Raw genomic sequence first — 17,774 nt, 5'->3', positions numbered from 1 at the left:
AATTCTACACTCACATATACTGCATATTTCCCAAATTAATCCATTCACCTCAGTGGGTTCACTCCAGATTTATACCCCTGTACCTGACAGCAGCAGTTGACAGTTGTTTATTATTTTAAAAAAAAAAAAAAACAAACAAATCCCGTTTCCTCCTTTGTTTATTGTAAAGTTGCTTAAAGTTGTGTGGCTAATAAGCTAATGTTGTCTTTTTCAGTTTACCCATGAGCATAAGCAGGGAAAAAATTCCTTGGGCAAAGGAGTATTCTGCATCATAGGTTTACATTTTAAAAAAAAAATTGTTATGAAATTTCACACCAAAGAAATCCATCACAGGCAGTTCACCAAGAGCCAAGGTCAGGTACCTTTGCTCACTCTGAGCAACACTTTCTGCGCAGAGCCCCACTGACTTTCCACTTGGGGGTAAGGTATTCTATACAGCAGGCAGATGCGCGAAGAGCTGTACCTAAACAAACACAAAACAAAAATGGTTCATGATGGTGTAGTCCCATGTGAGGAATAATTAACATCATGTCTTGTCCTTGCTTTATAAATTATCCCAATTTAGCTGAAGACAAGATAATGCAAACAACTGATACAAGCTAAAGATCTGTCTCTGTAAGTATCTCCCAAAACACACTAATGCCTCATGGGAATGCCAGAAAAGATTACTTTTATTCCAGAAATGACCTCTTGCGGCTTGGGAAAATTTTGAAAACTTTTAACATAGGTGCACTTTGTTACAGGCTTGTGAATCCTTGGAGCTCAAAAAGTTGTGCTACAGAAGGTTTCTCTTCTTCTGGGGTTTGGCTTTTTTTTTTTTTTCCTTTGATGTACCTTCTTTATGCTGTATGGGTAACAATAGGTAGACTTACTCAATGACTCTGTAATCCAGTAAAACAACTAGGCTGAAAGCTAAAATCCTGTTGCCAACTTAGTCATTTATTGACTCATGATCTTTTTCTTCTTGTTCTTTTTCTCCATTTTATTTTTAGGGTAGAGCTTGTCTAGAATTAAACCAACTTCTTTTTCATGGTGTTAAGGCTCACCTTACTTCAGCTACAACTGCATAAAGGCAGAGTAACATCCATCACGTCACTAACAGCATGGCAGAGTGGAAATGCACTTGTGTGCACGCTACCTTTAGTGGTTTCAAAGAAACATTCTTTAAAAAGTGTTCTACTGAATAACAAGGGTTTCAGCATCTCATTAAAGCTAAGCAGCTGCTGAATGCCTTTGAGGCTGAAGAATACGGGATCACATCCGAGATCAGATCTTTCTTTCCTTAGGGCCATAATACAATACCTGTGTTCTTTATAGAAATACAGTTCCGTTAACTATTTTTTAATGCAAAAAGCAAAGGTGGCAGCAGCCAGTTGAGTCCATCTGTATTTCAGTGGATATATTGTGCACAATATATGTACTGGTTACTTAGATTATTACGAAAATTTACCCACAGCTGTCTCAGTGATGAGAGCTGGATATCGACAAAGAGAAGACTGTATTTTAAGAGGCGACTGTATTTTACCTTCCCACTGAATGAATGTTTAATATGGTATGCAGATAGAGCAATATTTGAAGAATGAATTTTTCTCCTCTGCTTTAACTCTCTCTAGTGTAACTTAAGTTATTGCACAACATTTATAAAAATACACAATATATTAATATTCTATGAAGTATATGAAATGTCACACCAGGCTTAATTTTTTTTTTTTCCACGTTCATATTCTGAACATACCTACAGCATGTGGAAAGCATTCTGGAATAACAGTCAGAACTTTATTGTTGCCCAAGGAAAACAGGTAAATTTTCAAAGATCAGAACGTTAGCTCTCTTGGGATTAAAGTTTAAAGCAAAAATAACTGGCACAGAGTACTTGCCACTGGATACAGAAATGTAGAAAGGGAATTTGTTAATATTAAATAATATCTGTGTTTGTAGCACCACCACCAGTATACCTATAAGGGAAAAAAATGCTTCAGAACAACAATGTAAACTTTACCAAGAGCCATATTTTACATTCATTAAAGCAGAAATTAAAGACAACTTCCTCTTAAAAAAATTACATCGTCTTGGGGCCGAAACTGCCGGACACAAGTGAGCCGACAATGACGGTACAATTCTGTTTCTCAGTGGGTTGTTGACTGACAAGGCTTTGTAAGCATCTCTGCACAGGTTGCACACTAACAGCATTTTCCGCTACAGTTTTCAGTTTTGTTCAGATATTTTCCACCCATTTCTGTTTGTACCCTTAACAAGAATGTGGTGTTTCATGAATCTGGGAGGCTGGGTATAGCTGGGGAGAGTTACTTGGCTGGATTTCTGCCTTTGAATCTTCTGCTAAAGAGATAACTGTATTTCATGAGATGTTGAAGCCTCCACTGTAGGCACAAAAACATGATGAAAAAAAACCTTACCTAAACGTCATCACCTGAAGCTATCACCCCACCATGCAAAGACACATAAAATAGCTAGAAAGTCACCTTTTTAACTTCAAAAAAAAAAAAAAAAGTAGAAATAAATGTACTGGAAGGTGAAAACAAATGCTGTCAAAAGCCTATATTTACAAATGGCTAAAAACACAAAGGTATTACTACTGCCTGGCAATGGCAACATGCCAGAAGAATCTGAGAGCCGTCTATTGCCTTGGTTCTGTATTTGCTTACCAAAACCCAGCAAAACAACCAAAAAGTGATCTCTCAATAGTGGTGGATTGTATAACCTCGTCGATGAAAGGGTTGTTCTCTAGGCAATCGGCAAACGCCTCCCATTTAACCGCCTTTGCTGATTCGAGGCATAGCAGAATTTTCTGTGGTGATTTTTCTTTATTGATTTTTACACAAATCTTAATAACAATTGCACATTTAGAAAGTCTGTGATGATTAAGAATAAATACATGTGGTTTGACCAGGAGAGAGTGGGACAAGGCTCCACGAGCCCTTTGAGGGACACAAGGTCTTTACTTAAAGAGCGCAGCACCACACTTCCCTCAGTTTCTGATGTTGTCTTCAGCTCTTTCAATCCCAAAAGCCTGGCAGGAGACAAGTCACGAGGAGAAATGCCAGGTTATCGCTGGCACAAAGAGAGCAGCCTTGAGCCAGGCTCAGGGGGCGACCAGCCAGCGGGCTCGTGGTGGGCCTGGGCCGGCTCCTGCATCAGAGAGCAGAGGCCGTGACGGAGTGGCTGCCCTCCCTGGCCGTCTGCATGCCCTTGAACGCCAGCGAGGCGGGGATGTCGCAGCCGTGAGGGGACAGCGGGGTGCCTCCAGCGTGCTGCCAGCCGTGGCTCGCCATGTAGCCGGACGGGGCAGCGCTGTACGTCATGTAAGGTGACACTTGGGCTGGTGTGGCGTAGGGAGGCATGGCTGGTGCTGACACGAAACTGCTGACGGCTGGGAGGCCGTTGGGTGCCTGAAAGGAAAGGGAAAAACGTTTCTAAGAGAGTAAGACACAGCGGATCTGCTGTAAAAGAAGCTGCCCTTGGGTGCTGCTGGGGCTTTGTACGAGGGCCAGGGCCAGTGGGGACACCCAGAGAGCCACCCATAACCACTTCCCTGGATTTCAGGGGCACAGTGGCCTCCTTGTGCTTTGCTTGTAAGACCAGCTACCTCACATCAGCCCTGCACACCTCTCCCAGCAGCCTGTCCCAGACAGGGAGCAGCAGCAGATGTTTAGGGAACACACACTGAGAGCAGGGCAGGAACCGCCAAGTCCCCCCGTATGCCTGCCTGCCTTCCCCCGGGGTGATGTTCATGGACTCCTTAAGCACGTGGTTGCATCTAATCCTTACATTTGAGAGCTACTGCGGGCGGTATTTGTGGTGAGTTTGTCCCATCTCTCTCACTGAGCACCTTCATCCTCTTGGCAATGAGTCCTACGGGTTGGAGTAGGTGGGCTGTAATATTTACCCAGCCTTCCCCATTTTCGCATGGGGTGTTGGCCACTGTGGCCAGGCTCTGGCAGGTAGTGCTGTGGCCGTTTAAGCTGGGTGTGCAGTGGCCACGGCCATACCAGCGGCAGGAGAGATGGTCCCATCCCAGCGCCTCACCCACCCCAGCCCCGAAGGAGGGTGGGCTCAGCCCTGAGCTGCAGCGGGCAGGTGCAGGCGTGGATCCCGAAGCAACGTTCCCTGGAGCGGAGAGGTAACGAGCATCTGGGGGAGGTGGGGACATCTTGAACTCTTTCGTAACTGTTTGCTCAGAGCATGAGTCAGAACTATAGTAATAGTAGTATTATTATTATTGATGATGTCTTTTAAAAATCTGTTTTCTAGGTACTTGGGGATATAACCTTGCAAATGTTCTTTGCTCACAGCTTCTCCTGGTTTCAATAAGGCTTCTGTGCACAAAACAATTGCGGGCTGGGTCCTTTCCTGTGAGCTATTTTCCTAGGTCCTTCTGTAGACTGGGGAGAAGGTTTCTATTTAAATAGAGAAGGGAGAGTCCTTCAGTCTGCCCCGATAGTATTTCACAATGAATGACTCCTTATTTAAATAAAAAGTGTTTGGTGGTTTATTTCACACCCTGTAAATGCTTCTTCAGCAGAACAGGTACAAACCAAGATCATTAATCTTGCTTAAGTTTCAATTTGTGTAGTGTTTATGTTTTAGGATTTGGGGTGGTATTTTTTCCCAGAAATGTTTCCTATCTGAATATGAAGGAACAGGTATCGATTCAGCATCTGCCATTTTTAATCACCTGGTAGAACTGGACCTAACCTGGATAGTGCAGAGTTAAGAAAAGAAACAGACTTTTGCTTCTGCTAAAACTTCACATGATGTTAACATTTCACTTGTTCAATTCCTGCCTGGATTGCACCTGCCTAAATTTCCAGTATTTACCTCCATAAATGGCACTGGCCTGGTTTCAGGCTCGTGAGTTGCCTACCCATTTAACACACAATGCCACTGGCTGGACTATCCTCTCATTGCCACTTGGGAAACCAAGCAGTAATCCTGCTGGAGTCAATATAAATGTGTACAGCAATCTAAACCAGCAGGAGACACTGACGGGATCCCAGTCACAAGCCTCCAATAGGTATATCAATTAGTACAAAACATACAGCTGCAGCAGCAACATAATTGTCATTCCAAATCCATAAACACTGTGTTGAAGCTGAACTTGCCTTATTCTTTTGAAAATCCAAATATGTGACCTGACCTTCAACTCCAATTACACGTCCCCTACTGTGTCTCAGAATTACACTTTAGCCTCAGCTCTAAGTATCAGTGTTTGCAACAATACTAATTAATACAAACCCTCAAATAATTGCACTGTAAATTAGTACACTTCTTAAATCACATGGAAAATTATTTCACTGAATTTACTAGAAAGTAAAAAGCATGACAGGCCCTAAAAAGCTGCTGTTCTCCAAGCTCCCTGCCTCTTCCAACATGTAAAGTGCCTTTCAGAAGAATGCGAAACAAGAACGAGCACCTCTGTTTTTTTCTAACAAACAGCAACAAAAAGCTTTACACAGAGGCACTAGAGCCATTTGAGCCAGGCTGTAACACTGGGACATCAAGAGCCACAACCCGAAGGTACGCTGCACAGAGAAGTACAGAAACCCTGAAGGGGTGCTGGAAGGAGAAAAGACCTGGGCAAGTCCCTGAAGAGTCTCATAGCCATTGAGCAGAAACCTCCAGCCTCTGAAGCTCAGAAGAGGTTTTTTTGGACTCTGTGAGGCCACCCTGCTCCTCCAGGCTTGCCCACTCCCAAGCAGGCTGGTACGAAGCAGCTGGCTCAAGGCTATGCCTGGAAGCCCCATTTTAAGTAGGATTCCTCGCTATAAGTGGTCATGTCCCATGAACCCTTGGCTGTGCTTTTGAAAGGTTTCCTCCCAGGTTGCAGAGGAGGCGCATGTCCCTCCAGCGTCCTGTGTTGTCACTGCTCCCCTCTACCACGTGTGGCTCTGGGAAGAGCCAGAGCCCTCCTTTACCACAGAAAAAATGTTTTCCATATGCTGTACAGACTGCCATGCTGTAGGATGCTCTCCAACTGCTGGCACTTCCTCTCAGAGGTCTTTAGAAAAGGCAGATGCTCTAACAGCCTCTCATCTGAGGAAGAATAAGACTGTTAATGCATCCTTCAAAGTTGTGCATAGCGCTGCATTATGCCAAGGTGAAATACTGCTTGATGCAATCACTTTGCCAAGCACCTCTCCTCACCCCACCATCACAGGCCACAAGTGCATGGGTAGAGAAAGGCAACTTTTGCTCCTCAAGAAATTACTTCCTGCTATGTCCAATGCTGTGTCCAGGCAAAAAATTCCTTGGAGGGGATGACTGTGTCTGCACATGTAAATAAAACAGACCAGGGCCAATTCTTTGGCCCTGAGGATGAGCAGCGCCATGGAATTCCCAGCTGCACAGTTCACCTCTCTTCTGCTAGAAACAGCATGTCCTCCTCCACACAGCCTGTCAGGCAGGGTCCCTGGGCCATGCCCTGCCCGACCCTGTGCTGGGGCAGTGTCTGGCCGTGTGCTAACGGGCACGGGCTAGATCTGTGCCAGGCAATGTGCCAACAAGCCACCTCTTTGTTGTGCCACCGATGCTCGAGCCCATGTCCTGGCCTCCCGCAGCTCCTACAGACCAGGCTGCCAGGGGTTTCTCAGCAGCCAGAAACTAATCACTTTTTGCATGATTTGGGGCAAATCTGAGCTCCTGAACAGCTCACATTAATGCAGACATTGTTGATAAATATTTAATACAATCATATGTATGTTCCCCTACTTCTGTTTATCATTGTGTGGCTTTCCTTAGTATGGTCTTATGGCACAAAGTAAAATGAAAGTCTCTGAACTATAATTGTTGGAGAAGCCCTAGTTTGTCACTGAATTACACTGGAGGTGCTACTTGGGTTGTTATTGATAAAACAGATGGGACTTGCCTAAAGATTCACTAGTTTTTGTAAAAGCTTAATTTAAAAGCATACCTATCCTAATTTATAACAGAACAACCCTTTTACCCACCCTCTCTTTACTTGAATTACAGCTCCGATAACTGTTGTTTTTACAGTGTCTATTTTGAATGCAAGAAAGATCTTGCCCTAACTACTGAGGGCAGGAGGTGGAGGCAGTTGTGTAGGGATCACCGGTTGCGACCTGTCAGAGACCACCAATGCGGGACAGCTGTTGTCGCTGCCTTGCCGAATTAATGAATCATTCTTATTTTTGTTCCAGAGCTACAAAGCTTCACCGCTCAAAGACATGATGATGTGGATGCCACTAGGTGCCTTCAGCCAAGCAGGCGGCACTGGGATGGGTAAGGACTGGCCCAGCATGGAGAGCCGTTCTGCTTCAGGGGAGGTTTGAGCTGTACCTGCAAAGCAGCCAGATGCCTCCTCTGGCCCGAATTTAAAGCGGAGGGGATGGAAAAAAAAACCTCACCTTGTGTGATTTAAAACTATGCTATTCAAAAAAACCCCCTGATTTTCATCTCTGACTTTCATCAGTGAAGCACTTGACCCAATAATTTTAACCGCAAGAGTTTTTACTTCTAAACAGCTTTAGATACAAAGTGTAGGTTATCAGAAGGGTTGAATCTTGTCTGTCAGTCTGGCACTTTTTACAAACATGACATTCACTTAAAATAAATGGAGGGGATTAAGTTCCATGACCCTGTATATACTGGATGAATAATTCATCCTGCAGTATTTCAATCAGAGGAAATGAACACCAAAATCTAAACATTCATAATTAGGAGTGCGAGAACCCCATGGTGTTTATGGATTTTTAAAACCCTTAGAACTTGTTTTAAGTGCACAGCTTCTTGAACTGGGTTTTTAAGTTTTATAAATATTTTTTTTCTTAATTTAAACCATTGCTTTTTAAGGGAAATCTAATTTTTTAAAGCAAACAAACAAACATGTAATTCTAACTGAACAAGAACCTCTGCTGTGCAAGTGATAACGGTTCCTGTTTGAAAGCACTTACTGTCCAGCTTCTACAAAGACCAGAGAGAAACATTTGCTCTGAATTGCTGCTTCTATCAATGTTTTGAGAAAACTGATGGAATAAGTATTTCCAAATTTTAGAGCTGTGTTCAAAGCCTAGAACACATGACCTCCCACCTATTCGCAAATTCAGTTAAACACGTTCTCGCAAAGATACCTGCAAAACAACAGTGGTTGGGCCAGGATCACAAGTTGGGTCTGGTGCCTTTCTGCCAAGTTACTGCTGATATGCACCAGTGTCAGTGAAAGGAATATCCAGGCCAGAATTCAAAACCAAGGTGGACATAAAGTCTTGCTTTAGGTCATATAAAATGATGCTGCTGATACAAATGGACTCATGTATTTTCACCAGTGAAGGGGTTGGTTCAGTAGTTTTAACTGAGGCAATTTTTAGACACTTTAGGTACAATGCTAGCTAGAGACGACTTTTGTTGTCACTGTTGTTTTCAGTCTGTTTGGGATTTGGGGGACGGGGGGGGACGGGGGGGTGGATGGAAAGCAAGTCCAGAACCAAGCTTATGTGGGATTGTCTTTGGAACAAGTAATTTCCATCAGCTGTCTGGACTCCTAAAAGTCAGAACAGTTCCTCTCCAAACCAGAGGTAACCACCACCACACACACCTTGATTTCTGTTATGAAGGTTATGCTGGTATAATGTGTCATACAGCTTCAGCCTCCTCCCTCCTGCATGGTAAGGAGAGACAGGGCACAAGCTGTATGGACAAACTTCCCAATCAATCCACATCAAACTATCTGACTTGGTTTTTTTCTGCCTTGGTTATGTTAATAACAGAGAAACATACAAGCTGGATTCCACTTTCAGATTAATTGATATTGTTTTGTTTCATCCCCTTCTCTACTTTTCCTTCTCTGCCTTTTGCTTGCTAGATATGTGTTCTCTCAATATCAAAATTAGATCACCTCCTGTGACCCCTTCCCATGTGGCTTCTAAATGTTTCAGAAAATGACCCAGAGTCACAGCATTCAAAACCACAGACCTGCATTTATGTTAGTTAGCATTAATAGCAATAATGCAAATGATCTCATTTCAGGTTTACAAGAATACAAACGCCAGCAGATTTGATGCCACAGGTTTGATGCCACCTCAGTTTTATAGTCTAACTAACTCCAAAGTAAGTGTCCAAAAGAATGTAAATGATTCTTCTTATTTTAAAGTTATTATTACCAATGATTTGAATCACTTGCCCATTGTAATGTAATTGTTACAGTGTTTTATTAAATAGATAATTTCCTGCATAGACTAAGAGTGTATGTTTTGTAGAAGTATTCTAAATGTCTATGGAAAAAAAAGTGTTTCTGGAGAAACAACACAGGCTTCAAGCTCGAGTTACCTAATTCACCAGCCCTAATGAGCTTGGACAGTGACTCAGCCCAAACTCCCCTGCTGGAATCAGCAGAAGTTCAGCCTCTGTCAAGACTTGGGGAACACACCTCTGGTGAATAAGGTTGCTGTTTCACTTGTATTTCTCAATTCTAACAGTGACTTGGATGGAACAAATCCTTCCTGTCCTTGGATCAGCAAGCTCAGCGCGTTGCCTTGATCCTCCAGCCTGAAGCCTTTCCCCGAGAGCAAATGAAACAAATCTGCAGCGATATCACAACCGTCTTACTGAGAGCAGCAGCTCCCCAGCAAAGTGGAGTGCTGGCAGTAGCTTTAGCTGCAGTGATGCTACCATAGCTCCTCAGACAGACACCCTCTCGCTGCTCATTTTTCAAAAGGAAAATCTTAAAACAACTTCTGGACGTGCTGCGTCTTTTCTGAATGTCCTGAAAACACAGTCACAATGTAGCTGCTGGAGAAGTCATTTTTTTCCACAGCAAGGGAAAAGCACAGCAGGGAGCTGAGCTGAATATCTAGTCCTTCAATCGGAAGAGCAAATTACCTTAAAAACCCAGAGGATATCTCATGTTCTTAGTGACGTGCACATAATCATTAGAAAAGGTTATGGCAACAAGACCAGGAGCAATCAAACACAAACTGCAAACATAAAGGAAGCAAACATGGTAAATCTTCCTTTTTAATTGGAGGTTAAATATGATTTATAAATCAAACCAACATATGGGATCCCAAGGGAAGAGTAAACAAATTTTCCAAGTAAAACATCAGCAGCAGGCCTGTAATGGAAATCTCATTTAGGAAAATGGCATTACCTAAAGATGTAAGTAATGTACCTATGCTTCTTTTAAGGTTTTAAAATTAATAACCTTAAATAATATTTTGGTAGAAACTGTAATTAACTAAATTAGAGCTAAATTCTGAAGCAGCTATTCAGTGCTACAGCATCAATGGGAAAAATGACATGATCCTACAAACACTCATTCGGATCAGTGTCCCACTACAGTTAACACGCCTACGCAGGTAAGTCAGAGTTACCTAAAGAAGAATGATTACAAAAGTGAGCACTAAGTAAATTTCTCCAGTTTATGATAACACTTTTTATTAAAAATCTTTTTAAGAAAAATGTAATAAAATTGCTAAGCTGTGTGTGAACAACATGACCCTGCAAATCAGGGTTTGCTGTCTTTTTATAGTATTGGAAAAATTTCTTGCAAAAATCTTTTCATATTAGGCTATATATCCGTATTCTTAGGTGAATGAACTTACTTTACTGAACATGCTCCCCCTTTGATTTTCTATTAATTTCACTGCAAGCAGAAGAGAATGAAACAGACTCCGAAAAATGAGGACGTTGTCATTAAGTAATTTTGACATCCAAAAAATGTTGAACAGAAGGGGAAACATTTTGTAGGTAGGATATTACTTTGAAACATATGCCTTTATTTTCAAGAAAGACTGGACAGCAGTAATACATTGGATCTGAGGAGCTTTTAAAACAAGACACGGGCAAGGGGTTTACAGTCAGTCTGTTGCCCAGCTAAGCTGGGTTGATTCCCAGAAGACTGACCTTTGAAAAATGCAAAGAGACCTTTCAAGAATGGGGAATTACAGTAGTTCTCTTTCACCTTAAGTTGTACGAAGCAATACTGGTATTCTAGTTGAAGTCACAATTAAAACAGAGTTATTTGCATGCTTGAGTGCTTTAAGATTCCAAACGTAATTAGTTACCCAATCCTATACCGTGCCTCTTACAAAGATGCCATTTTCTTTACAGTTATTTCTCCTGTTACTAAATTCAATGCATTATAATGTACTGCATAAGAAAATCACACTGCTTCCTTCTAAAATACTGTTCATTCCCTTAATAATGAGCAGATCCCATTCCCCGTGTTTAATGTGCTTTTTTATTAACTTAAAGTTGTTTCCTTTACTTGTAGGCATCCCCAGCTGCACTGAATAACACAGAACTGAGATAATATCGAGTGTTTTAACTATAGTTGCGACATGCATCAAGATCACTCTTAATTATATTTTCTTATCAAACTTTAAATCTCAGCCTCTTCAGGGAAATAAAAACCCAGTTTTGGAAATAGTTATAGTAACTTGAATTTACACACCATCACTGCTCCTTTCCTAAAGGAGCCAGGGGCATTTTATGTCTTTTCCAAAACAAACTACAGCAGAAACAAAAAAAAAAAAAAAAACCTCTTTCTCAGAGACTGAGGAATCCACTACAAAAACAACAGAGGAAAAGAGAGGTAGGAGAAAAAGGCACAATGGAGACAAGGAGGACAGAGGTGGTTGTAAAACCTAAGCGCACTCTGAGGAAAAGTGGGGAGCAAGTGTTTCCAATGCTGCTTCAGAAAAGGGATGGCTTTAGACAGTTTTCACAGTGAAGTGAGACCTACCACATATGGCACACCAAGCACGCACTAATATGTCCACCTAAGATGTCTCTCAAACGTAGATTATTGTGCAAGGTCTGTACATTCACTGAATGGTTGCTTTCCATTCATACTCCAGTTTAGGAAGGATGATATAAATGGAAGTCACTGCCTTTCCAGTGAAGGTGCTGGATCTTGCGATATATTCTATTATTTAACAAACCTCACAAGCAGACTACCTCAAAGTGGAGTGAAAACAAATTCTATTTGCTGTGAGCCCAAAGCTTGATTTTGATGACAGATACAACTTGAGTCTCCCTTAGACAGATATACTGTGCTTAAGAGGACAAAAGGAAAGCTCAGAAAAAAATCATGCCATATAAGCAAACTCCCTTGAGTAGGAACCAACAACAGATTCCCATAGTTTTAGAACAGATTTGCACAGTAATTCCTCCTTGGTATTTTGGCAAAATCCGGAGTCAGGCAGGGCACACACAGACATTAAACAAGAAAACAGGAATTAATATTTGTTCTTTCTGTGCTGATGGTTAAAACTATAATGTATTAGTAAAAGGTTCTATGAAAAATGCCTTCTTAATATAATATATTTAACAATATATTGTAATTTCAATACGGTGTTATTTAAATTAAACTGAGGTTGGAAGAAGGAGACTTACAAACACAGCGACATCAAAGGGATTCTTGATGGCTAGAAGCCAGGCAAATATGGGGTCAAACTGGTAAAGTCCCCACTTTGTCCTCTTCAGGGAGCGCCAAAACAGCGGTCCCCTTGTCTAACAAATCTCTGATGCTGCAGAGGCAATTACTAGGAAGCTGGTAAATTAATGAGGGTGAAATCACAGCCCATTGATTACTGAATGCCCACGGTCATCATGACTAGGTACGTAGGCAATTCCTAAGAGCTGATAAATTGCCACAACAGACAAATTCAAACACACCATACAGTCTTTCTCTACTTCCCACTCTACTGCAAGCACCAGAAGACGGAACAGATCAAGTCCTATCTAATCCCCCTGCCCCTGGCACTCTGCTCCTTGGCGGGGACAGGTATCTCCCACCACTCTCGCTTTTCAGTCCCTGGTCGTTGTTTGTCGTGGTGGAGCTCCTGGGGGGTTGGGGCCCTTTGAGCAGAGGGTGCTGAGAGTGCAGTTTGAGCATCATCATACCATTCACTCACCTCTCTGACTTTCTTTATTAGTTTCATCCGGGTGGAGTGCCCTGAAGCCATGTGGGTTGGTGGGCAGGGCACTGTGTTTTGGCCGTGGAAGCAGGTGGCCAGTAAGAGGCAGGTCTCACAAATGGGGTTCGAATGGGGTGCCATCCAGATCACCTGGGAAGGAATCGGGTGCATGTAGTGGGATCAGCTCATGCCCCTCACCCACAACATGCAATGACATGGATGCCTAGACCTCGAGCAAGCCATCTTAGTGACAGTATTTTAGTAACAGGCACTGGTCTGGAGATCCTCATGAGTGACACAGAACCAGTCTCCAAGCCAAGGTCTGAACCCCTGCACCAGACAGGAACTCTGCTAACAATTCTGCTAGGTACTACACAAGAAAGCAAATAAGCACCTCTCCTCAACACCTTGCCCCCCTGGGTATGAGTGAGGAGCGGGAGGTCCGCACCTTTATCATTGATGGATTTTGCACAGACCCATAGCAGGAATCCAACTGCCTAAATCCTGAGTTAGAATACAAGATGCCAAATAAGTAATCTGCTAATTAAAGTTTTCAATAAATAACCTGTGAAGGAGGGTCGTGTAATTGGCCGTTAACGTTTAAGGTTACATTTTCACCTTATTCCCAAAGAAGCTACAGTATGTTGTGGGTTCTAAGCACTGCAGATAAAAACAATTACAGATGCTTTGGCCACCGCATTCATTGTTCATCTACAATCAAAGATCAGGAACTAAATATTTACATTGCCTACTTTTTCTGTGCAAATAATCGTCCAGAATTGCACCCACAATTATTTGTAATCACTTGCCCTAAAATGGAGCCTTCCCTTTATGTGCTTACAGCACATGGAGCTCATGACCCGTAATCAGAATGCAACCAAAGGACAGGGAGTGCTATCCCAGCAAAGCAAAAAACTCAAGCCACTAACAGCTGATGAAGTTCAGCTGAGACAGAGGTGAAGCAGTTGCTACTTTGGGGTCTGCCCAATATGTCAGAGGAAGACTTCACTCAAACCATGTTCACGAGTCCCTCTGAATTAGGAGGAGGGTTTGCAGCAACTGTGGTAGGTTTGGGATCAGTCCTCTGAATAGTGTACCCTTTCCAGGAGCAAGCTTGCAATAAGCACTTGCTCTTAGACACCCGCAGTTACAAGCTTTTTCCCTTAATGAGTCTCATCAGCTCCCTTTGGCAATGTGTACATCTGCTTCCTGCAATGCACACAGCAAATAATTCTGAAAAAAAAATATTTCCAAAGTTATTTGTCTCTCAACAAATCATACAGATGTACATCAGATCTTCTGCATTTTCATACATATGTAAAAAGAGACCACAGTTTTTTCAGATTCCACATCTGTGACGTTAGTCCAGAAAGTCACAAGCATCAGATGTCTGAAAACTACATTTTAAATAAGAGACATATTTATTAAATGTTGTCATTTCAAATGCAGGGTACAAATGGGTTTGTATTTCAGTGATTTCAGCTTTTTTTTTTTCTTAATGCATCTGTCAGTATAAGCTGCATAATGCACAAAATACTCAGAATATTCATCCTTTGTATTAATAATAGCATTATCTGTAGAAGCCACCCCCCAACACTACATCGAATGTGCCTCTCCATATAAATACGCAATATAACTGAGCTCTGTATGCAATGTGTATGACCCAAAGCTGTCAAGCTCTCAGAAAAATCTATTTTTCTTTTCAGTTTCTCTGATTCACAGTCGCTCTGTTTGCAAAGCTGTATGACAAATTTGTGAATACAATGCACCGGGAAAATATAATGCAATTGCTTATGTATAAATGACAACTTGGGACATCAGGTAATTAAAAATGAACAGAAACTTAACAAGCCATCTCTGTGATTTTCTGGGGAACGTTTGGTACAGAATCACAGTCTGCCAAGCAGAGCTTTCAACTCCGCAAACCCAAATACTGAACAACATTGCAAACAAAGGCCCCAGAGACACCAGGAAATTCATAATACTTAAAGTGAAAAATGTTCTACATCCAGAGGTTCAGTTTCGTGTTAAACGAGTGTGACTGTATATTGCTGAGGCAAAAATGTGAAGTCTTCCTGCCTCTTTTGTGGAATCCTTTCCTAGGCCGAATTCCCACTGATGTGTGGAGCAAGGGGTGAAATGCAGCCATTCGAACCCATCGAAGAGATCGGCCTCGGCTGCCAGCTGACAAGTCTGGGAGGTCAATAAGTGTTTCGCCTGAAAAAAGCCTCCAGGATCCCAGGTGTTAAAAAAATGTATATCATATAAAAGGTGGGCTCAAATAAATACATTTTATAAGTACAGAAAGACCTTGTTCTTTGGGCTCAATTCTTCCCTTAATGCAGAGGGAGTTTCCAGGGGATTTCTTGAGAAGTAAAATAATATCTTCCATGACTAAGGCTGGGGAACAAGCCCTTCACTCGACTAGTAGCTATGGAGCTATTTGCAAGCTGTAGACAGGTGAACCTTGAATGCTGCTGATGCTTAAAATGCATTGCTGGTGCTTAAAATATATAGCTGATATTTGGTGGAAACAGCAGAATTCCCTATCACTCACACAAAATCCTTTGTTAATGTGCTTCAGAGCACATTCCCTCTGCTCCTGTTGTGTAATTGGAAAGCCTAAGTAAAGCACGCACACTTGATTCCCTGCTGCTCTACTCCTCTTGTAGGCGCCTCTGACTTCGGTAATACAGACGTAAAACTGAAATATTACAGAACAGTCACTTCTCTTCTCTGGGGGAAATCTGCTGTCTGCCTTCTTAAGACCCAGCTTTTGTAATGAGCTTTGCCCAAAGGAGATGAGGAAAATAGCATTTACCCTGAAATCCAAAGACAGAGCCTATTTCACTGTAGTCCTTCTAACATATAAATTACGACTGTGGCTTTCCTATTTTTCCACCGTTCCAGATAACGCCTTTGCTAGATTTGCACAAATGAACCAATGTTCTCTCCTGTGCCCTGCTCATCTGTTTACACCCAAAGCAGTACACGTTGCGAGAGACTACGAAAAGATCCAAGGACGTCAGAGGCTTTTGGTGAGACTTTGCTGTCACAGACTGTCACCCCAGACTCGCTGCGCTTCAGCGAACAGACAGCTAGTAAGTCAGTGCTACGTGCAGCAAGAATTCAGTTCATAAACTTCACTTTGCACCTGGCTGGAACAAATGTTTTGGCAAAATAATGTTGCAAATACTGCAAAAAATCACATTTTCACATCCTTATTTGACATTAAATTTTTGGAATACATTCTAAATTAGCAAGGTAGTAAACTTGTGACAGACCAAGCAACTAATGTACATGTGAATGAATTCGCTGCTAAGCAAGTCTGAACACTACAAGAATAGACTGGTCTATACTTTAGAACTCTCCAAAGTGAAATTCTATTTACCCATATTATTAAGGGAGGGGGAGGTGGGGTTAGGGGTAGAATCTCCTCTGTGTCTTTTTTTAGTGAACAGCGTTCTGAAAATGACCTTTTGGATAAATACTCTTTAGCTTTTCTGCCCTTTTAAACTCTCTGGACAATGTATTTTGATAAATGAATTCCATTTTATTAATAGCAATTTGCTCCATTTTTAAATAGCAAGTATGATTAAATTACATTTATCAGGTGACGCTTCAGGTTGAACAAAACTTTAAAGTAAGACTGGTATTGACAGTAGAACAGTGATATATTATGAAGATGAAAGCATAAATACTGAAAGAGTAAAAAAAGATAAAAAATAGTTTCCAACACCAGCACTGAAAATAACCCGATTTACATAACATTGTTCCTCAGCACGTCTGTTGAGGTAAATGAGATTCCAACAGAGGCAATGGTTTATAGCCTACGAGCCAGATCCTGTGAATAGTTCAGCAGAATCTTGTGCAGAAAGCCCAGCCTGGAACCTAAGACAACGCAGCCGCAGTACAGCTGTTCTTAACAGAATAATGACAAGCCATTTCCATCATTTTTAGTAAAACTGCTAACACTTTGTTTCATTTTTAAAGAAAACTGTGGAAGGATGAATATTAACTCTAAATCTAACTCCATCTTTAACCATGCAGTCATGGCTATGCTACAGTGCACGTTATTTGTGATGCGAAATGAACAGAATAATAATGGCATAATAGCAAAATGTAATACAAAACAAATAGGACAGCATTAAGGGCGGCATATTGTATGTAAGGCAATATATGTAATAAAGCGGGTGTTCACTTTTGGGGCCTACAGTACTTCCCACTCTGCCTCATTCACCTCTTTGCAAGCGTTCCCGCAGTTTGCGCTCCACGTCTTGAATCTGAAAGGGTCCGATTCAGCTACTCTCAGCACCAACTACGAGCTACAAAAGTCTCCTCGACATCGAATCCAAAACCAGACACAGAACTCAAAAAATACGTCCAAAACCTCTGTCTTTGAATGGGAACACGCTAAAGGGAGACCGCAGTTTTTCCTCGACTCCATTATAAGCGTAACAAATGAATGGCCGGGAAGTCAGTGTATCTGAGAAACCTCTGATAGATAGGTTTAGAAATGTTTCCATCGCCCGGAAAACAGTTTTCAAAACCTGCGCTTTCCCAACGAGTAACAGTTGAGCCTTTTATAGCTTTTCTCCTGGCATGGGATTTGATTAGCAAGTACAGAGATTTAGACAGAGATTTATTAAGTAACAGTTATATTGTGCTGTAATTAAAACGTAGGAAATTCGCCGTCTACTTAAGCGTTTAAAAATGCTTAATGTAGGAAGCAATTACACCTCATTTTCAAATTATTCCCCTGCCTACAGAGCACGCTGCGGACAGGGTACAACGCGGCTTTGAGGGCTGCGGCGGCGGCGGGACGTGCCCGCTCACACGCCCCGGGGCGGCCCGGCCCGGCCCGGCCCGGCCGAGGCGGGG

The 17,774-nt window shown here is 42.1% G+C and overlaps 1 protein-coding gene across 1 annotated transcript in view; it reads right to left on the bottom strand.

The window, feature by feature from the left end:
- Positions 1-3,152: 3,152 nt before the first annotated feature.
- The window catches only part of PAX9 (paired box 9), a 19,041-nt gene continuing 4,419 nt past the window's right edge, over positions 3,153-17,774 (bottom strand). The window contains exon 4 of the mRNA XM_010583666.1: positions 3,153-3,407. Coding sequence (XP_010581968.1) covers positions 3,153-3,407 — 255 coding nt within the window. The remainder of the gene's footprint in view (positions 3,408-17,774) is intronic.

This window comes from Haliaeetus leucocephalus, unplaced genomic scaffold (genome assembly GCF_000737465.1).
Source record: "Haliaeetus leucocephalus isolate CR32 unplaced genomic scaffold, Haliaeetus_leucocephalus-4.0 Scaffold932, whole genome shotgun sequence".
In the NCBI taxonomy this organism is placed as follows: domain Eukaryota; kingdom Metazoa; phylum Chordata; class Aves; order Accipitriformes; family Accipitridae; genus Haliaeetus; species Haliaeetus leucocephalus.
This window is presented reverse-complemented; position numbering and strand designations above follow the sequence as displayed.